The sequence below is a fragment of the Cydia pomonella genome, chromosome 20 (genome assembly GCF_033807575.1).
Source record: "Cydia pomonella isolate Wapato2018A chromosome 20, ilCydPomo1, whole genome shotgun sequence".
Lineage (NCBI taxonomy): Eukaryota > Metazoa > Arthropoda > Insecta > Lepidoptera > Tortricidae > Cydia > Cydia pomonella.
This window is the reverse complement of record NC_084722.1, coordinates 12,714,304-12,741,041: the sequence shown is the minus strand read 5'-3', so window position 1 is coordinate 12,741,041 and position 26,738 is coordinate 12,714,304. Positions and strand designations below refer to the sequence as shown.

General features: G+C 37.9%; 1 protein-coding gene across 1 annotated transcript; it reads left to right on the top strand.

The window, feature by feature from the left end:
- Nucleotides 1-8,649: 8,649 nt before the first annotated feature.
- On the top strand, nt 8,650-25,784 carry LOC133529399 (SH2B adapter protein 1). Its single transcript, XM_061867103.1, has 5 exons — nt 8,650-9,524; nt 11,632-11,863; nt 14,609-14,796; nt 16,224-16,412; nt 25,147-25,784. The coding sequence occupies exons 1-5, from the start codon at nt 8,832-8,834 to the stop codon at nt 25,261-25,263; spliced, it is 1,419 nt and encodes a 472-aa protein (XP_061723087.1). The 5' UTR covers nt 8,650-8,831; the 3' UTR covers nt 25,264-25,784.
- The last annotated feature ends 954 nt before the right edge of the window (nt 25,785-26,738 follow it).

The following is a 26,738-nucleotide window of genomic DNA, read 5'->3' as shown; positions in this document are numbered from 1 at the left end:
CTATCGAATAAATTTGCACTAGGGGTACTGATCAGACAAAAAAACACACACTTTACACACACAGCCAATTTTGTTGAAAAAAAAACCGTGTTTGTAATCTATTTATCTAACATTGTAAAATCATCATCATCATCATCATATTTGTTACCTATTTCAAATTGCGACATTTCACAGGTATATAAATAATTTATTGTTATTTATGTGAAAGTGCGTGATTACGGCGTAAATAAAGCTAAATTTATTTTGATTACATATTATGCCTCCAATCAAGATGGCAGTATATTTAATTAAGGTGAAAAACATGAAAACCTTTTCACTTCTCATGCTCGGAAAAAGGGTCGTTGTTGTTCTAAAAAGTGTGCAGAAAAGAATACGTTTCTGCACGAGAGCACTTTACTTTCCCAGTACGTTTTTTTTGTTTATATTACGATAAGCATAATTAAATTTGATATTAAAAATGGATTTGTTGTACAGTTTCCATTTTAATATTAAACTCCCCATCATAAATCACGACACTTTTACCTAAATTGTTAATTGAAAGTACCCTCAAGAAATACTATAAAAGTTTATACTTAGTCATGTTTTTGTAAATACACATGTTTTTTACTTTCCTCGTATTCGAAATGAAAAGTAGTGACTCGAGTGAAAGGCACTTATTTCAGTCTCGAACTATTGGCGCTCTCACTGCGCGCTGCGTTCAAGCGCCAAATTACCTCGACAGAACTGAGTGCCTTTCATCCCTTGGTTTCTTGGATAACAATCCACTATTGGTTACCTACATTTTAAGCCTTTACCTACGTTTACCTTCCCCTGCGCAGAATACTCCTGAAAATCCTGAAATAACGCTTATAATTTCCAAAAACAATACACAGAGGATTTAAATTTTATGCATTTTTAAGGGCGTTGCTCTCCCGCGATCCTCTTATTCGTTCTTACTATCCTAAACTTAGATGCATGCGAGCGAGACGGGGCACTGTGGGCGGGGCCTCGGCGCAGACGCAGCGTCCCACACACGCGTTTCGAATAAAATCTTTTGTAAAACGAAACAAAACAAATCACTAGCTAATAGATGCTTAATGAATCACTCGAAGGCAAAATATCTCATCACGAACAAAAAAAGAACGGTCAGTAGTTAGGTACCGTTTTGTTTTAGAGATCCGTGGGTATACCTAAACTGGCTAAACTGCTATTTGAATGACATCAGCAAATTCAAATCATGTTTGTTACAGAGCTACATTTTGACATTTAGTTATTTTATATACCGGGTGTTTCCTGTAACAGGAGCAATAAATTAAAATGTAGGCTGTACTCCTCAAACTCACCAACATTTGTTCATCAATTTTAAAAATAACTTATGTTTTAATTTGTGTAAAATTTTGTTACGTTAAACCGTGACAAGCAACGTCAAATACACTGACGTCAGCGTACATTGAAAATAATATTAAATTTGTATGAAAAAGAAAATCTAAGGATTTCATAATTTTTATAAGTTGCTAATCAAAATTTATTTCGTTTTAGGAGTTATATATGGTTTAATTATTTGCTCATGTTACAGGAAACAGCGTCTATCGTCTTAGCGTCGTATATCGTCTTTTGGCTCCATGAAAATACGTCGATTACTATGACTCTCTCCACACTTTGTCATGTAAAATAATGAATGAATGTTTCTTTATTCAGGCAATAGAACCATGACATAATTTTAAAATACAAAAACAATTAATTTAAAAGATAAAAAAGAAATACAGTAAAATAAATAATTCTGTTATAAAACTTTTAAAAAAGTTGATACAGTATTTACATACATAATATAATAAAATAATTTAGCCTATATACGTCCCACTGCTGGGCACAAGCCTCCTCTCATGCGCGAGAGGGCTCGGGCTATAGTCCCCACGCTAGCCCAATGCGGATTGGGAACTTACACCTTTGAACTTCTTCGCAGATGTATCCAGGTTTCCTCACGATGTTTTCCTTCACCGAAAAGCTAGTGGTAAATATCAGATGATATTTCGTACATAAGTTCCGAAAAACTCATTGGTACGAGCCAGGATTTGAACCCACGACCTCCGGATTGAAAGTCGGACGTCATATCCAATCGGCCACCACCGCTATTTATAGTATTTACATATAGAATAATATATGTTTTCGTAATTTGTATATGTATAATGTATATATTACAACAAAAACATTTTACTTTTGGGTTGTTTGCTCATGTTTATAGAATTGACTTTTAAGTGATAATTTCGAATGATAAATATTTAATAACATTCGTTTGAACTTCATTTGTAATTTTTTACACTTAGTATTTTCCTCGCGTTTGTGTGGTGAAAAATTGTGTGTTTTACTCGGGAGCAAAGTCTATTTAAGGTGCAGTAAGTTCGTGTTCTTCTCTCACTCTTACTGAGCGTAAGCGTGAGCGAGATGGAAGTACGTGGCTTGGAACGGATATCGTGTTTTTTAATATTTTTTTTGTACGTTGAAATAAATAAAAATGTAATTGGTACGTTCTCTCAAACACGGTTATTATTATATCGTATGGCTTTTCCTGAATGAAGATTTACAAAAAAAAGAAATATACATATAATTATAGTTTTAAATCTAAATTGAGCAGCCAATCCCTTGCATCTGCTGTGAGGGCAATCAGGTCTTGCATGCCTCCGGCAAACCGCCTCTTAGGACATTTCTCTACGATGTGAGCGATTGTTTGGATAGGCTCCCCACAGTCACAGGCTGGTGTCGGCGAAATTCCCCATCTGTGGAGGTTGTGATTGCAGCGCCCCACTCCCGTTCGGATACGGTTTATAGTGACCCAAATCTTCCGTTGTTCTTTAAAGCCAGTCGGCAGTTTAGTGGGGTCTATGTTGGAGTCACCATCTTGTTCTTGCCACTGCTTTCTCCACTCCGCAGAAACATTAAATGGCTCTTGGCCCTGTAGCTGGTAGTCAGACCAAATAGGTTTGCGGGATGGAAGGCGCGCTCGAGGAAGGTGGTCCAGCGTCTCTCTTATCGGTAGTGCCTGAGTGGATGATTTATCCCATTCTCGTGCAGCAGCCTGAGTTCTTCTGATGTCCGGAGGAGCAATGTGCGACAGCACGGGGAGCCATCTGGTCGGGGTAGGTAGCAAGCTGCCAGATATCGTTCGCATGACTCGGTTCAGCTGAACATCTGGTATTGCCGATTTTTATCAACGCAACGGTATTGCCGATTTTTAGAAGCAATTTCCATAGGTTTTGCATAATTCGTTACAAATTATTTAAGATCATTTTAGACCTATGTACGTGTTTTTTTATATCGAGTGACGGTCAAAAACTCAGGAGTCGAATCGATACAGTCCCTCGAGAAAGGCATCAAGAATGCTAATTAAATTTATAGCAGCCGTATTATGATCCAAAAAAGGGCTACGACTTTTTTTTAATCCGTTTTCTGAACCTACTGCACCTTAACCACGAGGGGCAACCCTCGGGATGCTCAAGATTTCACTTTTTAAACCACTCGCTTATGCTCGTGAATTACAGAGTCTTTCGCTTGCTCGGATATCAATATTACCACGAGAGGTTAAACAACAACTTTTCTCCCTTGTAAAATAAATAACTATATAAATAAATAAATATTATAGGACATTATTATTATTACACAAGTTGACTAAGTCTCACAGTAAGCTCAATAAGGCTTGTGTTGCGGGTACTTAGACAACGATATATATATAATATATACATATACACATATTTATATAGACTAAGAAACAAACGTCCATGCTCATCACACGAATAAATGCCCTTACCAGGATTTGAACCCGGGACCATCGGTTTCATAGGCAGTATATAGGCATATATATACTCAAACTTGTCTGTAGAAAAAGGCGCGAAATTGAATGTTTCTATGAGAGATCAACCCTTCGCGCCTAGTACATTTTTTTAAATTGGCCGCCTTTTTCTAAGTGGCTATATCAGAGTATATATGACATTGATCGTCAGAAGGATAGTCGGCAAATGCATTGAACTTGTTGTTATTTCTATGCAATATGATAGCACGCGCCGACGACGGGTATATGCGACGACCACGTAAAACCACTTTTCAACACTACCCTCGTCTTGGAAAAATAGTGCATTCTATTTGTACCGTACGCAAATAGGCACAAGGCCCACTTATATGCGTCATCGGTTGATCTTTTCACATAAAACCCGTCTAGCTGCGTCGATCATAAAGCGCAGGCTGGATTCGACTTGTTTCGATGTTAGTTCGTGACGTAGCCATTCATATAGCTATTTTTGTGTTCCAGGAACTGGTTTTCTACTAAGTTAATTGTAGGTACAGTCGCCATCAGATATATCAGAGCGCCCAAGGTGCTCACAAATATGCGAACACGCCTCTATTGTCAAGGCGCTAGAGTGCGCGTTCAGATATTTTTGAGCACCTCGGCCGCTCCTATATATCTGATGGGGACTGTACATAACAACTATGGAATAAAAGATATTGAATTAAATTTAACATGCTAAATAAATAGATAAAAAACAATCAATCAATCTCTCTGCTTTGCCTAAAGGTTGACTGGTTGCTGTAAGGTTTTCTTTTGTGTAATAAAGGCTAAATAAATAAATAAAATAATTACAAATTTAAAATGCCTAATATAATGATGGTTATTCGATGTTGAAATCCCTTAATTGCGTTAGTAGGTACTTTTACTAAGGGCTCATAAAAAAGGATGTGATTCAGACCATAACTAAGATCGCGACATTTCAAGAGTCAACAATATAACAAGTCAAATTTACCTCCTTGCGCGTGTGTGTCAAATTTCCAATAATCTTATTCTGGCGCGCATCAGACGGGCCGATGACGGAAATATGACCGCCATCTTGTGAACGACACGAGCGCCGGCCGTTCACCTGAATCCCGACGAAAGGTTTATAACGCGATATATTTGCTGATAAAAATACCGTTGACCATTTAGATACAGAAATAATGTAATAATTCAGTGTATGTCCTACTGCTGGACATTTCTCATGGACGAGGATTAGATATAGGTAGTCCCCACGCTGGCCAAAAGCGGTTTGGGGCGTTCACAACTTCAAATACCCCTTTAGAATTTCCTCGCGAATATATGCATTGCATACCTATTTCCTCTCGTAGAAGAGGGAGCTAGAAGGGGTAGACCTCGGCGGACTTTTTCTGATCAAATCGGGGAAATCCTGAAGAAAGGTCAGGTCTAGAGCACCCTTAACCGGCGATCGTATATGAGGAATGTTATGAAAGTGATTCAAGCGAAAGAGGTATGTCAGGATTGTAGCAATTGGAAGTCCGTGGTGTCTGCCTACCCGTCCGAGAAATAGGCGTGATTAATGTATGTACAGTATGTATGTAGGTATGTATTTCCTCGCCATGTTTTTATTCACTGAAAAGTGTCAGGAAAATATCAAATGTCATTTCCGAGAAACTGATTAGTAGGTGTAGGTAGGTAAGTAAGAGCGGGGGTTTGAGCCCGCTAACTCCGGATTGAAAGTCGTATGTCCTATCACTAGGGTACCAACGCTTGGCAGGCGCGGATACAAGATTTGGCTTAGGGGGGGGCCATTTTGAGAAAATCATATATTTTTGCACAGAAAATAAAATTTACTCAATTTAGTAATGTGAGAGCCAGGGTTTTAGGGGGGGGCCATTGCCCCTATGGCCCCCCCCTTGTATCCGCGCCTGACGCTTGGATATAGAAAGCTTAGGTATCTCTTGATATTCCTTGAAATTAGTGACAACTGCTTTATTTGAGCAAAAGAGGTACTTACTGATAACGAAATCTCGCTTGGTTGCTCAGTGGTTGCGGTAAACTCCCAGTTCTTTCCCGCAAATTCAATGCCCATTGGGGACTGCACTATAGAAAATGGGAATCGTGTTCCACGGACGCCCTGCCACTGAGGACCTACCCCGAACACCGAAGTTCACAAATTCCGGGCATCTTTCTCTTTTACTACAATTAAGACGTCATTAGTGACAGAGATAGTTGTTTGAAATTTACGAACTTCGATTTTCGTGGTTATAGCCACTGATACCTATAAGTCCCCGATAGTGACAGCACTTATACGTACCTACATTGTTATTGGGACCGTCTTCTCGGAAGCAGACACTTGAACCACGAATTTAGATAAGCGTTTCACAAGCTAGATGGTTTAGTTTACGATGAACCGTAAACAGTAGCGTTGTTTACAGAGAAAGCGTAGTGCATGGAGGGTGACCATGGTTTTAAAACAATTCCTGCAAACTAGAATGAGACTAAGCTAATTCCAATTTGTCTATGCTAATTCAGAATTTGCACTTGCAGTGACAGAGTTGCACTTCCACATTATCAGTTCTTTGTCTAGGCCACTCTGGGCAAAGTTTCTAGCGTCTTGTACCTAACCCCAGATTTCAAATTACTTGCAGCAAAAGAAATGCCAATGCCTTTTTTGTGGAGAGAAATATGATGACATTAGATTAGCGTGTAATGGGTCTGTGAATAAAGTCAAGCTTCTGACAGATTTAGTCCAAACATTTTTTTTTTATACAAGAATATAAATTAAAAAATGTATATTTGGAGGCATTTACTTTTTAAATAGTTTTAGTTTAGTTTATAGTATAGTAATTTATGTTTTTTTATGTTTAATTGCTTTCAGGCCTAATTTTAGTTTGTTTTAAGATATATTATGGTACCAATAAACAGATTTTTTTTTCACGAATATTTATATTTTTAAATACCGCGCAGGTTTGAGTGGTCCAAACCAAACATGATCCAAAAGGAGGGGCATCTGTCAATAGTCGATAATGCGGCTCCTTTTGGACTAATGACATTTGCATTTTGCGTTATGCTGTAAAATAATAAACGTAAGTGTACGCGATTAAAGCTTTAGTTTTAAAATTCTGAGTGACAATCGTGTTGGTCCCTGAAATGTCCGTGGAAATGCCATAAAGCTGGCAACCCTGCCGGCCTGCATCCGGCGCGGGCGCGGACGGACAGATGCGGCGGAAGATGGCGTCGTTAGCGCTGTCGTCGCCTGCGCATACGTAAATAAAGCGAAGGAGCGGTTTTTAAATTATATTTTTGGTGTGAGAAACTTTCTCGTGCGTCTTTGTGCAAGTATGAAATATTTAAAGAAAATCGGGAGGGCTAGCCAAGATGACAATCGTTGATAGGTTACGCCAATAGAAACTATATATTAGGATCAAAAGAGCTTGATTCGTTCGAAAAACATACAATAAGCAGAAAAATAGTAGATTGTTAACCAAGGGTGAAAAGTGAACTATATCACCCGAGATATTTTGGCGCTCGAACGTAGTGAGAGCGCCAATAGTTCGAGGGTGAGATGGATATTTTACCCGAGTTAAGCACTCTACTTTTCATTTCGACTATGAGGAAAGTCAAACACAAACAAAAAATGTAGGTTATGAGTTATGACTGTAGGAATTGGCGCCATTTACGTTTTGATCGGGAAAAAAAATTAAAACCATTGGGTTGTGTCTTAGACGGCCTAAATGTATACGCGCCTTAAAAAAAGTGGTACCGAATGAATAAATGTAATTTAATGATAATATTTTAAACATTTATATTGATTTATTATCAAATATTCATTTTTGCTAAATACATTTAAATATTAAATACAAGTAATATTTTTTTAAATAATACTTGGTATGAAAATGCGGAAGCTAATATGAGAGCTTTTAACAGAATAATATGGCATATACAGCTGTTAGCACTTGCTTGAAATACTAATTAAAGAAAAATTACTTTCCACCCTAGGGTGGGAAATGCAATTTTCCACTCAACTATCCGCCTATGAAAGGTGAACTTTCCGATTAGGAGAGATGAAAAGGTCATTTTCTATACAAATTTATGTATCGGACGGGGCTTGTTGAACTAACTATGACACTTGTAGGTAAGTATATAATATTTATTTACAAATTTAATTACACTGAAATGGAAACTTAAATAATGTATGGAAATAATCTCATGATTTTTCGTAACATCTGTCATCCTGGTACATTTTTTCATTTTGGCTAGACCCCCGATTTTTTAGGGCTATATCCGTGAAAATCGAAGTACGTCAATTTTTACGGGTATTTTTCTCTGTCACTCTAATGAAGTCTTCGTAACAGTAAAAGAGAAAGATATTCGCAATTTGCGAATTTCGGTTTTCACGGTAGGCCCCTAGAACGGGCTTTTTGACATTAGTAGAAGAAATATTAGTAATTTTATAACCCAGAACTGACTAAGAAAGAAAATGAAACGAATAAAATTGATTATCGTTCCAAAAACTTTTATTAACTTAAGTTAATAAAAGTTTTTGGCGACTGTGGCACTGTAGCGATTTGAGAAAAAATCGGTTACTGCTGAAGTTAAATTGACGTCACACCTTAGTCGTGACATCTGTTGGTTCACATGTTGACTTTCAGCGGCCACCTAGAGGCGCTTCATAACAACATTATGTCACGTTATTCAATCATTGTCACTAGATGGAATTAAATTTAAAATTGCTAAGAGTGTACTTTTCAAAATGTATTATGTAAATTATTATTTTTAAATATTTCATATAAAAACGGTAAGTACAAATTTAATTAGTAACTAAATTTATTTAAATATTTTAGTTCATGTCTTTCATCCGTTATTTATTTAAATTTTCATCTGGCAACAAAACTTGTTTTCGCGAGAAAACTTGTGAGGAAGCATTCGGAATGAGTATTTTGATTGCAAAATTGTCATTTAAATAGATAAGAAACCGTGAATCTGTGAATTGTTTCAGTGGTGTTATTGTATACAGCTTAGTAAAAGGAAACCCAAATTCCAAGTGGAGCTGTTAAAGAGACTGCTAGCCATGGCGGGCCCGTCCGACGGGGATCCCGACGGATGGGTCGAGTTCTGTGAGCGTCAGGCCAAAGCCGCCGCTCCGGAATTCGCCAGGGCTGCGTATTGGAAATACGTTCAGAGTAGTGCCACAGACCCCACCTCCCGACCCAGCGTATCCCACAAAGATCTTCTAAAGAAATTTGTTGACAGTTTTTCCGACCAGTTCGAGATAGAAATTGGTAAACTAAAAGCGCAACACAAGGTCCCGAACGGGACGCACACAGGACACGATGAAAGCGATTATTCAGAGGACACCGACTCGCCCAAGACACAGCACAAGCCATTCTTCAGAAGATTATCATTTAAAGGACTTAGAAGAGGGAAAGGTCTGTTTCACAAACAGCATTCGGACGAGGTTGAATTATCGTCTAATTTGAACAAACAGAGTAAGACTAAGCTAGCCAAAATAGTAGTAGAATGTAGGAAAGAAGGTTTGGTTAATTATTTAACTCCTGAAAGTCTGGAGCAGCCCTCCGGTCCGCAAAAATGGGAGAAATGCAGACTAGCACTAGTGAAAACTGTTGGGGGTTATATGTTAGAATTTTACTCCCCACCGAAAGCTCAGAAGCCCAGGAGTGGAGTGTTCTGTTTTCTCATATCAGAGGCGAGAGAAACTACAGCTTTAGAAATGCCGGACCATGAAAATACTTTTGTATTGAAGGTAAAGAATATGACAATGTTTATTATTCATTCTTTTAAGATTCTTGCATGATGCAACATTTTACCAAGTAGTTGTAATGATTCAAAGCTGTTGTTATTCAACCAATTGTTCATGAAACATTAATGTATATTGAAAGCCTAGTGAAATTGTTCTGGTTGAAACTAAAATTTAGCTTCATACTCTGACAGAACTGGAGTAAGGAACTCCATGTATAGTTTTTAGGGTTCTGTTCACAAAAAACGGACCCTATTAGACTCTGCTGTCCATCTGTCTGTCTGCCCGCCTTTTTTAGGGTTCCGTAGTCAACTAGGAACCCTTATAGTTTCGCCATGTCCGTCTGTCTGTCTGTCCGAGGCTTTGCTCCGTGGTCGTTAGTGCTAGAAAGCTGAAATGTGGCATGGATATATAAATCAATAAAGCCGATAAAGTCGTACAATAAAATCTAAAAATTTAATTTTTTTTAGGGTACCTCCCCTACACGTAAAGTGGGGGTGAAATTTTTTTTTCGCTTCAACCCTAGAGTGAGGGGTATCGTTGGAAAGGTCTTTCAAAAGTAATAGGGGTTTTCAAGAAACATTTTTTGATAAAGTGAATATATTCGGAGATAATCGCTCCGAAAGAAAAAAAATGTGTCCCCCCCCTCTAACTTTTGAACCATAGGTCCAAAAAATATGAAAAAAATCGCGGAAGTAGAGCTTAAGAAAGACATTAAATGAAAACTATAGCGGACATGATCAGTTTAGCTGTTTTTGAGTTATCGCAAAAAGTTTTCCCTTCATAGTAAAAAGATTTACTTTAATTAGGTACAGATTATGCAAATTTGCCTATTTGTTTAACTCGGGTGAAAGGTACCGTTTCATCCCTTGGTTAACAATTTACTATACTTTAAGCTCCAGTTTAGCTTATTGTGACGGAAGAGTAACTACGGAACCCTACACTGAGCGTGGCCCGACATGCTCTTGGCCGGTTATTCAAGATTATCATTACACATTTTCTTAGAAAAATAACTCAAAACTTGCTCACCATTACTAGCTATTTAATATCCACCTGTCAGTTGTTTACTTTTTATGCTGCCCGCAGAGCCGGCAAGTTGGCTCGTTAGTTGGCAAGTTAGTCGTTAATGCTCTGCAGCATAGCAAAGTTCCATATTAGTGCGACAGTGACTGTTGCATTACGTTCGCTATGAAGCTTTAATAATAGGCATGTTGGCAATGCGGGCTGAACTATGACTAGGATAAGGAAACCTGCATACAGAAGGCATGTATCCAATTACCCACCAATGAAATATATATGGATATGCTGGTGATGATATGAATGAAGCTGCATATGTATTCTTCCATATTTCAATTAAGGCCCGTCCAAACTGGCAGAGTGCAGTGCAGATTACTTTAAATTTATCAAACTATATACTTTCCTATTTCAATTACATTCAGGTTTAAATTTGAATATTCTGAGATCGACCTCGGAGCATCACGGAGGATTGTTACTCCGCGATATTGAGGAGCACGTTGGAGGATACCGCAGTGGCATGTCGCGGCATTCCCTGGTATGCGCCGAACCCTCCCGAGTAGCCGGCAGTGGGCCTACGGGCGGGGAAAGCTTGGTGCAACTTGGCACACAACAGGGAGAACTCTAGTCACTAATCCCTTTTGGTAGAATACACGCGGGGGTAGGGGGCAGCATGCCACGATATCACCCGGCATGCGCCTATTAATTAACTAATTTGTGGCCTATTACATAAAATAAAAAAGATGTGCTCCCTTCTTTGATTTATCATTTAAAATGTTTAAGCAAATTGATTAATTGTTGACTGATAACAACCTCCAATTATTTAAAATCATTATTTTATCTTAAAATGTTTGACTGCTCGACAATGGGCTAAATTTTTCTCCAGTCAATATTCACTGGCCGTTTTGTGCGGGAGAAAGTTGCCTCGCGCGTATGCTTGCTCTGTGTGGACCCGCCTAATCACTCTTTAGGGAGGATCCAGATTTCTACATACATAGTTGTTACATACAATGTTCATAGGATCTGGAATGCATCAAATTCTTCCCACCATTCAGTTTCTGCTCAGCTATTTACTAACACAAATATAATTTCTTCACAGGCCGACAACAACATGGAGTATGTAATAGAAGCTGCCGATGTAGACGACATGAAGTCCTGGCTAGCCACAATCAAGTACTGCATGCGATCAGCACCCACGACGCAACCGCCACCTGACGCGCTACCCGGCCTACCTGAACCGGCGCCGCCTGATCTGCCGCCGAGAAGAGATCTACCTGCTAGCACTAGTAATGCTGACTTAGCTACTGATACTCCTGAAGAGGCTGAATTAGGTAATTTATGAACACTTTTTCATAAATTCATATACTAACCTTTACTTTTAAAATATTTTTATTAGGGCCTATACATATCATATCATTTATTCCATTGAAATCATGTTCATTTCACGAAGTCGAGTTTGTTGTTCGAAGTCACGAACGCTTTAGATTTGAAAAAAAAAAAAAAACAAAGTAGTGGCACAGTAGTAGTTAGCGTGAAAGTTAGTGGTTAACAAAAGTAAGTTAACTAAGGGCCTATGCGCTACCGCGTTTTTTTAACGGGCCGTCGACGTAAGCATAAGCTCTAATAGAATATAGATGTGCAAAGATGAAAAAACGCGGTAGCGCATAGGCCCATAGTTAACTTACTTTTGTTAACCACAACTTTCACGCTAACTACTACCGCGCCACTACTTTGTTTTTTTTTAAATCTAAAGCTTCGTGACTTCGTTAGCTAAAATATGGTGGGGAGCTGGGAAGCAATGATATTATATAAATCTAAATAGGTTATACTTATACCATAAAATACTTCCATATTTAATTATGTACGAATGAATCTGTTTTTATTGATTAAATGTCGCATAAATCGCATACCATTGGTCCACACAGAGTGTAGACGTGCCTCGGCCGAGGCGGCGTGCGCGTTTTCCTCGCCTGAGCGCGCCGCCTCTGCCGAGGCACGTCTACACTGACCGGTTCGAGCGCGAGAATATTGCCTCGCGCTTATGCTCGCTATGTGTGGACCCGCCTAATCATGTAGACCGCAGGCCAGGAGCATATATCGTCAGTCATCGCCTCCGGGCTGATACTTTGTCAGATGATAGTTTAGATGCTATCATGAATTAAAAAAACAGTCAGCCGGTTATATCGCGGTGGAAAGACCATCAGTTGATGACGTGAATATGTAAAAAATACGCGCCTTACCACTTTATGTCTGCAAAGTATGCGTAATGTGTAAATTGCGTAACTGTTTATTTGAAACTCCTGATGGAATGCTACATGCAAAGTTTCATTTTTTTTTACTATCATAAAAAAAGGTAAAGCGCTTATTTCTTACAAGTTCATACGACCAGCTGACGTTCTTACCACCGCGATACAACCATCTAACGATTTTTTTTAGTAACAATAGCATCTGAACCATCATCTGACAAAGTAGCACACGGGAGGCGATGACTTTTTTTAAAGTGTTTCGCATTCATGAAATACAATATTAATTATCTCGTGAATCACGTTTCAAAAATACTAACCGACTAACATGACATTCTTTATCTACATGCCTAAACTAATTTAAGCTTAGTTATGTCACTATAAAAGTATTTCAGTTCAGGAAACATGAACTAAAGAGGAAAATAAATCCAATTAGATACCTATAGATAATTAATTACATCATATGCTACTGAAATATACGTCAGCATTAACTTTTAGGTCATATACCTAATCTATCATATCATATTATTCCCTTTATTTATCTTACATCTTAGGCCAGGTTTTTATAATATGGATATAAAAGTAAAATACAAAAAGTTGTACAAAAATAATATAAGATACATATAAACATATTATAATATAACCTAATCTAGGGTGCCGCCAGCAGCGGGGTAGAGCCCAAGCTGGCGGTGGTCAGGGCCGCAGAGAAAGGAACCGCCGGGCTATCCGCGCCGTGTCCAAGATTACCGCCTTCTGCATCTGACCCTTGATTCAACCACTTAGCGAGTCTCTCAAGGTGTCGGTCGAGACTCTTCCCTATGAGACCGTTCGCTGAAACGACTATCGGGACAATGATCGTCGAATCATCATCCCGCATGGCGGTTATCTCGTGAGCCAAGTCTAGGTACTTGATGGACTTGTCCTTCTCGGCTTTCACGAGATTCTCACCATGTGGGATATCATATTATTGTTATTAATGTTAAAGGAACTTGAACTTTGCATTACTTTGATGCAGTTATTCCCGTATAGACATTTGATTCTAATAAAAAAAAGAAACCTAAAGATTCTATAAACAAAATTATTGAAAAACCAACCCGACTACGTGTTATACTTAAAAACACCTTTTTAGAGTCAGATCGGTTTCGTAATTTTGATACGATGTCGCGAATCGATTAAGTGGCTTGCCACTCTTACCATAGTCGATTAAATAATAAAATAAAGAAGAGACCGCCTGATGACATCTCTGTTGCACTCGCATTATTATATTGCTGTCAAGCTCGCACAGTGACATAGACAGCCGGCATCACCGGCGAAAGCAATATAATTGGATACTTGACATATGTTGAATTAGCTAAATGGATAGAAAACGAGTCATCCATTATAAATCAAGTAGAATTTAAAAAGATATATTGAAATATTTTAAATGTCTCCAAATTCCCAAAAATCTTTTTTACTTTCATAAAGAACAAAAAAATCGTATCATTCGATTCCTTACATTCTATTGTATAACAACTATTTACATAAACGCAATATTTCACGGTCAAAATAGCAATTTTCTTGATCTTCCATACATTTAGTACAGACTAATGTAATGTGACGACAGATTACAATATCATTTTGTCAGAGGCGTTTCAATCGTCGAGTACGAGCGTCAGACTAACTCTCATTTCTGACCTTCGTGTAGCTTCTTACATAATTGTCATACAATTTATTTTTCAATAGAATGTAAGGAATCGAATGATACCATTTTCTTTTTGAAAGTTAAAGAAAATATTATTGAGAATTGGAGAGACTTTTTTTTAATCTCACGCTTAAGTTAATGTTGTTGGGCAGGTTCAATAGCAGAAGAAGCGTGCACGGCGCGCGTGTCGCTGGCGGAGTGGCCGTGGTTCCACGGCACGCTGGCGCGCGCGGCGGCGGCGGCCGGCGTGCTGGCGGGCGGCGCCGCCGCGCACGGCTGCTACCTCGTGCGCCAGTCCGAGACCAGGCAGGGGGAATACGTGCTTACGTTTAATTTCCAGGTACGTTATAGTACAATGTGCAACGAGGGGGGTAAGTGAATTTTGGAAGCGAGGGAATAAAAGACCCGAGTTTGCAATATTATTACCCCCGGAGTTACATACAAGGTTTTTCATCACACTAAATTGTTAGCGAAATAATTCTTAAATACGGTGACATATCAAACATTCGTCCGCCATATTGTCATTATTAAACAGGTTAGGCATCGAAGGCACAGACCTATTCAGCATTCAGCCACGATTGAAAATTATGTTAAAATATTTTCATCTATGTAATATTTTGATACATATTAAGTAAATGTCAGTATTTTAAAAGTAAAACTTATTTACACTACTTTGTTTGTATGAATTCCATAACTCCCGCGGTAACAATATAGGCCTTTGTCCTTCAGTACACCTGCATGAAATAAGATCTTTTTCGAGCAAGTGTGATACTGATGAAAACATACTTATAAGGTGCCAAGTATATTTTGTACAGTCAGCTTGAATAGTAGCGGATAAAACAACGCGCCAAAAATATATGCCCTACATTTCGCGTTCAAAAGAATGTGTCACTAGGGTTGATTAAGACTCGAGCCCTTCGAGTCCTCTGCTTTAAGACTCGACTCAGTTTTTCAGACTATTCAGTAAGTCGAACTTTTCGAGACCTAAGTTTTTTTAATAATTTGAGAGCCCTTTAAAGAGAATTCTCAAATGATGTACAAAAGTTTTCTAAAAGGCATTGTCTCCACGTTAAATTCATGGGTTATGCACAAATCACTCGTGGATAAAACCTAGGACTCGACTGGGGACTTCCCAGAGTCGCGTAATATGGACTGGAATTCTTCAAATTTACACTTAAAAGACACGAGTTCTTACAAACTCTATGCGTCACAGCTTAATTTTTCTACATATAGAGACAAACAAATACAAAAAGAGATGTATTTTTGTTAAGTTATTAGACAGTATAGATACTTTGGCGCGTCGTTTGGTCTGCTACTTAACTACTTTTGATGCTTATTGTACTCGTCTCTTCTCGATACTTTTTTGCAACCGAGATAGACAGAGGGCCGATAATGGTTTCACACTGTTAGTTGTATATTTTTAATATTATTTTTATCGTAATTTTTGACAGTAATCATATTTTAATTCGAATGGACTTGATTTTGACAACTAATATAGATGGTGCAGTACAGCTTTGTACATTATGCAACGCTGGCGGTCAACAATTGACGTTTGATAATTCAGTTAAAACAAAACGTATGATGCCGCATAGCGCCATCTGGTTCCGCTTGCAACAGACATTTTCAGTTTGTAACGGATTTATTCGTACCATAAACGTCGAAGTATTTTTTGTGCTCATTGCATATAATTATAACCTATCTATAGTACTAATATAATTGCTTCACGTCTCTTCTACAATGATCTCTAACAATATTGCCTTGTCCCAGGGCCGCGCCAAACACCTGCGTATGACGCTTAGCGAGACCGGCCAGTGCCGGGTCCAGCACCTCTGGTTCCCCAACGTCCACGACATGCTGGAGCACTTCCGGGCGCACCCCATCCCGCTGGAGTCCGGCGGCGCGGCCGACGTCACGCTCACGGAGTACGTGGTCAGCGCCGCCAGCGACAACCGACAAGTGAGCATTACTAGTATATAGTACCATCGTGTTGGTAACTAAAGGTACTCTCGGACATTGGCGCGGTCGCCATGTAACGGTAAAAGTCATATGTTTTGTTAGGATGTAACTACTCTTTTGGTTCCCAGCCGCGACTATCTAAGCGGAATTATTTTGTCGAAGATGGCTATATTGTCGCTGATCGAACGTTTTTTAGCGTTCCGTACCCAAAGGATCAAACGGGACCCTATTACTGAGACTTCGCTGTCCGTCCGTCCGTCCGTCCATCTGGCACCAGGCTGTATCTTATGAACCGTGATACCTAGACAGTTGAAATTTTCACAGATGATGTATTTCTGTTGCCGCTATGACAACAAATACTAAAAACAGAATAAAATAAATATTTAAGGGGGGCTCCCATACAACAAGTGGCAATAATGGTACGGAACCCTTCGTGCGCGAGTCCGACTCGCACTTACCCGGTTTTTTTAATACTACTTTGCGTTTTTTAGAACAGATAAAATTAAACAGAAGAATTTTATGATAAATAATAAGGGGATAACCAAGTCACATTGAACAACCTTGCTCAAATAAAAAAACACAAATAAAATACTTAAGTGTTTTTACATGTATAAATAAAAGCATATGTTAAAGTCACGAGAGTTTTACTCTTCAAGAAACTATTAGTTATTACACATAAACTAACTCGAATAGGTTTGGTTCAATAGTCATTATGCATTTCAATATATTTTTAGTGGATTCTTAATTCGCCATTTAATGACCGTTAAAAAGAATCGTGCTAGAGTCAGACCAAGCTAAGTTGACAGCGATTTTGATTACCCCCAGCCTGTGCAAGTGTTAAGTAAACGTCATAATGTCATAGATGTTTTTGAAGTGACAACGTCTTATAATTCGATGGAGCCGGCTGCACGCACGAAAAAACATGACTCATGCGGCGTTACCTCGCTCTGAGGCGTTCCATTTAAGGCTTGAAGTGCAAGCGAGAGCGCGCAACGAGCGACAAAGAGGCACAATCGGCCTCCGCGTTCGGCAGCAATTGTATTTATGCGTACAAATAAATGTAACTTGATCAATTCAATTGTGATTTCCAATTACCTCCTCTATATCCATACAAAATATCTATCAAACAAATAAAATTAAAATTTTCTTTTGAAAAATGAAACCAATCCATCAGTATTTTCTTATGACGTTGTCACGTTCAACTATCATCTGTAAGTCTGTAAACCGACTTTACAGACAACCGGTTTTTTTTTATGACGTCGGTGGCAAACAAGCATACAGCCCGCCTAATTATAAGTAGTCTCCGTAGCCTAGGGGCTACAGTATGGGGTTCTTCAAAAGAGGAGTGTACAAGTTTTTAAAGGGTCGGCAACGCGCATATAATATCTCTGGTGTTGCAGGCGTCCACAGGCTACGGTGACTGCTTACCATCAGGCGGGCCGTATGCTTGTTTGCCACCGACGTGGTATTAAAATAAAAGCCTATGTACGCCTGCAATTCCAGAGGACGTTTGACGTTTAAAATAACACTTGCACTGTCTGGGCTATCAAAATCGCTGCAAACGTATCTTGGTCTGGCACTATCTATCAGAGTTATATTTAAGCGGCACGCGGCAAGCACCTGTGTGATAACCGTCTTAGAGACCTACTTAGGCACCCAACCCACCGCTGACGATTAGCGGGAAACTATATAGATCGTGTCATTCACGAAGACGTGTGCCTTAAATCGTGTTGTCGTGTTATTAAAGGTTAGATTTGACAAATCTACGCGTCATCGTGGATGATACGAACCTCTCGCCTCGAATAATGATCCCTACGTGGATGGTGACAGTTTCTTCAAGACTCTTGGTTGGGCCACAGATTATGTCAGCTACTATACTCTGTATAATAAAAGTAAACAAAATCTACCCTCAAATGTCTCCTTAAGCCTGTTGAGGGTAGATGAAAACATTACATGATCAAATAATAAAGGTCAAAGTCAGGTCGTTCAGTGACAGATACAAGCGGTTTTGTATTTGGATGACCAATGAATGTTAAAACTACCCGAAAATGTACTAAATGTTTGTTTACTTTTATTTAAATACTTAAAGATACAGAGTATAAGCATTCTTCGTTTAGTTAATCTTATTTGCTTTCACTTTCGCGGTGGGACAGGGGCCTTGGATTAATTTATGCAAAGTGGCATTATTTTCCCACCAAATAAAATAAGATATAATATGTTTCAATCTAGTATCCAAACATCGCTGGTAAATGTTATAAAATATAAAAGTTCATAAAAACAAAAACAATATTTGCTTTCATTTATGTATTTTATGTGAAGTTTCTGTTGTTTGTTTTTCCGTGTCATGTAATAAATCAATAAATACACTGTATACTTATGTTATTTTACATAGATAAATTAATGCATTTTTGTTCCCTTAACTTAGGGCTGCCATCTCGAATTTCGCCAAACCCGGACAAAGATTCAAAAAAACCCGGACATTTGGCGTAAATCGCATTTTTTCCCCGGACGAGTCCGAAAATTATATTTTTAAAAAACAAGATTTTTAATTTTACATGTAGTTTTAATGTGTTTCCTTACATGAAAAGTGTCCGGGTTTTCCCACTAACTTTCCGTCCTCCAAACTAGGACAAATCCGGGAAAACCCGGACGGATGGCAGCCCTACCTTAACTTCGTGTTCAAGCTTCATATAAATTTGTGTTGTATATATTACACATTAATGATATACATATTTATAGCATGCTATTTTCGAATACCTACAGGCCCCGCAGCATGGTTGCATTTTTATCACCTGTCACTATGCCTGTCCCTTTCGCACTTAACCACTTGTTAGAACGTGACAGACAATAAAAATGCGACCATGTTACTGCGTGTGCGAGGGTGCGTTGGAATACTTCGAAAGCGGGGTAATTGTGAAAATAGTAAATATCTGCTGAACTAGAACCAATTGCTACTCTAGCAATACGCATAGCAGAGTAACGTAAGTGTTGCTATAGTAGATTGTTAACCAAGGGATGTGAGAGCGCCGATATCGCCGATACTGCCGATATTGATAGTCCGAAACTGAAATCACGCCTTTCACCAGAGTTAAAGACTCTACTTTTCATTTCGAATGCGAGGAAAGTAAAATACATGCGTATTAAAAAACGGCTAAGTAGTATTTCTGGAGGGTATAAAAATATACTTTCAATTAACAATTTAGGTAAAAAATGTCGTTATTTATGGAATGGGGAGTTAATTATCAGAATGCAAATTGTACAATAAGTCCATTCAAAACCATTTTTTTTATTGCTTATGTTAAAAAAAAAGAAAAAAAACGTGCTTAGAAAGTACAGTGCTCTAGAGCAGACACGTATAAATGATACGTATCTTTCAGAGCATGAGAAAGGAAAAAGTATTAAGTATGTCTGGTTTTATAGATATTTGCCATTTTCAAAATTACCCTACTCTCGAAATTGTCCCAATGCACCTTATGCAGTTTTATAGGGGCATAATTTAACTTTCTAAACCGTTAAATCCAGATACTAAAATATCAGTTCGATTGGCAATTTCCAATCTAATCTCTCTCGTTTTATATTCAAATGACAGTTGGTAGCAGTAGTAAATTGGCCTATCTAACTGTAATTTGAATGAAGTAAGGACGCTAAGCACAAAGAATTTCGTACATTGACCCGCCTTTTCCTATCTCTAGCGCATAATTATATTGTTACCCCCTCGCATTAGTGTTGGTAGGAACTCGAGTCTTTTGAGTCTGAATTTGAAGAACTCTACTCGTTTTTACGAAACTCTGCGCTTAAGGGGCATAGGGGGGCAACTGCCTCCCTCCCTCCCCCTTGGCGATTCAATGCGGATGAACAGGCGGGTCAATATACGAAATTCTACGTGCTTAGCGTCTTTAGGTTTGTAAAACGGAACTTAGTTACCGTCAAATGGGGGAAAATTAGACTGGTGTTTATTATTTTATAGCGAAAAACATGCGAAAAATGCCTCAAATTAAATGCGACATTGCGTCTAGACGTACTAAAAGTGGAGTTCAATAGAAAGACTAAATAATGTAAACAAACCAATTTGCCTAATTACTTCGTAATTTCGCACTTTTTGTGGACAACCACCATTTTATTAACAGTTTATATACTTAAACCTTTTCTATTTTATCAAAGTATTACTGATATATTCGGCCGTCAGAGTGCAGCACTAGCACCTTTCATAAAACAGAGTAACTTATACATATTGTGTCTTAAACTGTTTTTTGACAAGTTTTTACAGATAATAAAATATGACATTGATGCATCAAGACAGTTTGTTTACAAAGGGCCTACCGGGAAACGTGAAAATCTAAATTTAGTTATCTACCTCTTTATCGCTCGAATATGCAAGAGTGATAGAGAGGTTAGATAACAAAATTTCGATTTTCTTGTTTCGCGGTAGACCCTCAGATTGTGATGGATTGTGGTAGTAGCGCCCCCTACGCAGAGTTTCGCGTAATATTCCCTATTACTAGTTAAAATATACGTTAATTATTAATATTTCAATGAACAACGATCGTATGAAAACCATTGACTTTTAGGTTGGTACTGAATGTATAGAAGAACCTAGGCAATTTTTTTTCTTTAAATTCGAAATCCGTCTTACATTACCCCATTTCACGGTACTATAGTAGTGTATAGAATCTCTGCTTCCGCGTTGTACAGTCGCCATCAGATATATCGGAGCTGCCAAGGCGTTAGAGTGCGTGTTCAGATATTTTTGAGCATCTCGGCCGCCCCGATATATCTGATGGCGACTGCGCGCATAAAGGCCAAATTGTACAATGTACTTATGTATATAGTTGTTCAATTTTTATGTGACATGAAATTATATGGTGTACAATCGAGTTCTATATAAATATGTATACATTTCTTCATCTTAATCCATTGCAATAAGGTGAAAAAATGTATACATATTCATGAACTCGACTGTACTCTTAAATCTTATGATAATCTTTCAATTAAGATCTGAGACTGCATCTTTTTATGTTAAAAAACATATTTTAGTTAAATATGTAGGTTCTAGATTTTGAATCAAACGAAATTAATTTAAACTTATAGAGGAATGTATACCATCAAACTTTAAATAATATTTTTGTAATTTTAAAGTAGTCGGTTCTTATGCATTTTATTTATTGAGGTGTTTGTAAAATTCGTATTTAAACATTGGTTTTTAAGATGTAATCATACAATTAAGAAATAATTAGAATATAAATAAGTTACAAACACAAAATGTGTACTACAATTCAAATGTAGATAACAGTTTCGAATGTTTTATGAAACTATCATCAAAGCTTATATTGCTTATATATGTTTAACCCAGTGAGTTTTCAGTTAGACTTGTGCAGTAAGGCTGCGTTTCCAATTAGGCGGAGATAAGAGGGGAACCAATAGCATTGTCTGTAATCCAGCGCAGCGAAGACAACGACCAATGCCATTGGTTGATTCGTTCCTCTCATCTCGGCCTCAGTGGAAAAGCAGCCTTAATCTTGCAAAAAAATAGAATAAATTACCCTAGTAAGGTCTCCAACTAAGAATAACACATATCTTTTTTAATCAAATCAAACGACATTGACAGAGTAATAAAATGGCATCAGGCCAATGAGGGTTAATTTCGCCGCTAGGGGCGCTGGGGTAGACGGAGGTCTTTCAAAATGTCAAATGCATAGAATTTTTTATCGCTTATTTTCAATCCTTATTGCGGTAAATCTTTCTCCATTTTTGATTATTCATTGTAAACATCAGATATAGTTCAATAATGTTAGTGGTTTAAAAAAATCGCCAACTAAAATATTATGCAAAATTAAACAGGTTTAAAAAACGGCAAATTTAGACGTTAAAATATCTTTGTGTGTATTAGAACGTATTGTTTTTTTTTTTTTTAATAAGTATATGAGAATTTCGTGAGCTGTTTTTCTGGACCTCCATCTACAGTGGCGCCAACTGGTGAGCACAAAAACGGTAGCCCTCATCTAAGCGCTATATTTAAGCTGCCTTTCCACTGAGGCGGAGATGAGGTGACGTGCGGGAATCAACCAAATAGCAGAGAACCAGTGCAATCTAATTTGAACCTTAAATAGGAATGCTAAAGTAGAAATTCTATTAGCGTATTGACATATATCTAAGGCGTATTGGCACTAAGACTGGTGCTAGTTCAGTGGTGTCACTCACGGATTCGAGCCAATCGAGCAATCTAACGCAACTAGTTGCGAACAATCGCGCGCGTGATGCGAACTCATCAACCAATCGCGTTGTGGCGTTAGACTGATCGACTGGCTCGAATTCATGTGCGTGACACCGCACTGTACTGGCCCCATTCTTATTGCCCGTAAGGCCCGTCCTTAGATATAGGTCGTATTAGCGCGTAAGTGATAGATAATGCTATGCTAAAGAATAGCTATGCCCCTTCGTTTCACTTTTTTCGATCTTTTGAACAAAATTTAATTAAAACAAATTTTTGAATGCTCCTATTTTTTATAATAACTGGGTACTGACCTTGGGCTACGTTTATAAGGAGAAGCAATCTGGTGCCGTCGTCCACATTCGTCTTAAAAAACACGTTTATATTTACTACCTCCTCAGTGCTTTTCCGGTTGAATGCTTCCAATGCCCAAATCCAATGTTCGAATTGTAATTTGTTATTAATTGCGTTTTCCCGTATCTTGTATTTTTATGTTTTGTAGTTCGCAGTGCCTTGGTAGTTATACTGTAATGCTGTGTAACTAATTTGAATAATAAAATAAAAATACTTAACCTTTTGAACGCCAACCAGACGGCGAAGAAATATGCCCTGCCCCGGGCGCCAGGCGATCGCGATTACGAAGTCCCGCTTCCCGCCTCAGTGTAAAGGCAGCTTTTGAATAACATTACATGTCAATATACGTAAATGACGTAACATTGAGTAAATATTGATGTAGTCGTATTTCAATGACGTCACTGCGCATTTTAGTTATAAGTAGAGATAGGAGGAAGGTAAATTTCGAATTAGTGCAATGCTTTGTATATTTGTTATTTTTATTGCATTTTGTGTTGTCGACTATGTATTGTTTTCTTGCCAGATGTTTTCGTTATAATTCATTTAAGTAATTCTTTAAAAGAATATGGCTTTTTCATTTTCACATATATAGAATGGATTTTGTCTTACATGTAGATTACTAATTATTTTAGACTAACTCTTATATTTATTATCTTTTAAGGTGTACAAATTGAACTCATGTTCTTCCAAGCTTTAATCGTAATTTTCTTGGTTGTAAATTTTATTATTAAACTTTTTATGTGGAATGGCTTTTTGTTTTTATTTGCAGTTTTTTTAGTTATGTATATGTGTTTGGTGACGTTTTGAACGTACTTTGTTTTTGGTAAGTGTTTTTATTTTATTTTTATATTTGCTTTTTAGTGATAATAGTTCTGCAAAACCCGCTTCACACATCTTACTTAATTCAGAATAAGATCAGTTATAAGATCGTGTCATTCACGAAGACGCGTGCCTTCACTCGTATTTTCATGTTATTAAAGTTTAGATTTGAGAAATTTGCAGAAATTTGAAAATTATTTTTTTAGGATGCTAGTTAGGACGATTGTATTAAGTAAGGTGTGTGAATCTTACTGTCAATAAATATGTTTGAGTGTTTGCATTATTGTTTCTTTAGTTTTACAGTTAGCTGCAATGGTACCCTACTACACTACTAACATCTGTAGAAATATTTTGATGTCAATTATTTATTAAAATATTTAAAGTTGAGTTTGCAGAAAATAAAAATATTTGGCAAAAGATAATCATAAAGCATTTATATGATGGTAAAACTTAAATAAAATAAGTACACAAGTATATATATGTATTAGAAATAAAAGATTAAAACATATTGATATTGTTTACCACGAAATGGGCTCGCCTCAGCATAATGCTGACCCGAAGGTCAGCGCTGAAATACAACCCTTAACTTATTTAAAAAAACCTTATACGTATATTGTGACGTTGCCAATTATATTTTATTGCTAATTTTGATGATTAAAATATAATCAATGTCAAGGTATTTGCAGCTGACTGTATTTATTGCTCGTGCATTGCGCTTGAACGTGAATAATCAAACACTAATTTGAAGCATAGTTCGTCAACTTTCTGGTTTTGAGTGTGTAAAGGCCTCTACGAAAGTTTATGATACATCAGCCCAATAGAGGGAGATGGAACGATAGTTAAAATAAATAGAATGAGACAACGGATCGCAGCAGACATGTTGGAAGCGTTGTTGTTGAGCAAACGTGTCCAGCACGACTTTACGTTTCACGCGGTTTTCAACCGATTACAATATTTTTGTTAAGAATTTAGAAATGTAATATCATTTTTATTTGCAATTCTAGAAATGAAGGGTCATTTTAAAAAGATTTTTTTTTTATTTAATTAGGTACTAACAACGACATAGTTATTGGCTGACAACGTAACATGAAAACGTCCACTGCTATTATGGGGGCGTGGCCAACTATAATCGAAAGCAAGGTTTTATAATCTGTAGAAGCTAAAAAAAAACAAAGCGGGACGTTTTGCCGGGCGTGAACACAAATATTCTCATGTAGCTTTGATACATATTATAAAAAAATATACCGCGGTAAAACATACGTGTAATATATTTAGAAAGTCGATGAAATTAGAGTCAATTGCTACCTATTATTTAAAACCAAACAAAGAACTTACCAACCAATCTGTTTTCAGCTGGGCGTAACGCACGGGAGCGACGTGAGGATGCGCCGGGCGGAGCTGGAAGCCCTGCTGGTCGCCAGCGGAGCGCCACACGACCGCGCCGTCGACAATCAATATAGCTTCGTGTAAAATTCGGACAGACAAGGAACACCATTTTATATTATATTACACATGTATACGCTCCCCGTTTAAATCTAGTAAATATTATCCCTATAAACGCCAAAGGCATCAACTGACGCGCGCATCTACATCTACAGCCAACATCGTCCTTCGTACATTGCGAGAAGGTTCATGACTACTGTTGGTAGGAACTCGAGTTTTTTGAGTCTGAATTTGAAGAACTCTACTCGTTTTTACGAAACTCGGCGCTTAAAAAACTTCCGAGTCTTTTAAGTCCCGAGGCGAGTCATTTATTGAGTCTTTTTTAAAAGAGCTCAAAAGGACTCGAGCCTCCGAATAGAGACTCCGTCAACAATTTCATAGGTTTAACCTAAATAAAAGTAAAGAAATTTTGTTTTATTGTATTATTTGTGTGCTATATAACTGACTTATTACTTAAAGACAAAGTATTTCGAAAATTTGCAAACAATAAATTTGGAGTTCTCTGAAAAGACTCGAGTCTCTAACAAGTTGAAAATAACTCGAGTTAAGACTTAATATGTGAGTCTGAAAAACTGAGTCGAGTTTCAAAGCAGAGGACTCAAAGGACTCGAGTCATAACCAACACTATTCATGACGACGCGGCCCACATGATAGGCGTGGCGTTCAAAGGGAAACACTTTTCCGGTTGCATCAAGCTGGACCTTTTTTTCGGTGACAGGAGCGCTCTCTAGTGGGAATTGGGATACTGGAGTCAGACCAAGCTAAGTTAGCAGCGATTTTGATAGCCCAGTCTGTGTACGTGTTGAGTAAACGTCATAATTTAATAGAAATTTGACATTTAAAATAACACTTGCACGGGCACTGTCTGGGCTGTCAAAATCGATGCCAACTTATTTTGGTGTGACTAGTGGGGTTGGCCGGTCGAAGTATTTTACAGCTAGCGCCAGTATAGATTGCCCTGTCAATTCCTAATAGAATTGTGTCAAATTCTTGTTTGCGTCTTTTAAGCCAAATCTTATAGAACAAAACTAGAGAAAGGGGCAAACTATAGTCGGTTAAACAGCTTTGTCAGTAGAAAATGGCGCGAATTTCTAATTTTCTATGGAATTTAAAATAACCCTTATAACAGACTATATGATGGCGCCATCTATGCAAACCCTTGACAGTTGTCAACCCCATTGTCCTGCGGAACGCCACCGAAAGTCGTAATAAAAGACTGCTTATTGCTTAAATCTCTCTCATACAGGTCCGTTTCTCGTTATTGCAAATGGCGTCATTGCAACGAGGTTTCAGTTATACCTCTCGCGTCGAATGATAGTCCCTATTTATTTATTTAGTCGTATGGCATATTTCAATTCTTGGTCGCTTTACAAATTAATATCTAAGGTCTTCACCCAATGGGCTGCGTTTTCGCTTAGCTTAAGTAACTCCAGAGGATCTCGCTTGTACTTTCTTTTTGGACACTCATGGACAATGTGGTAAATGGACTGTACGGGTGCTCC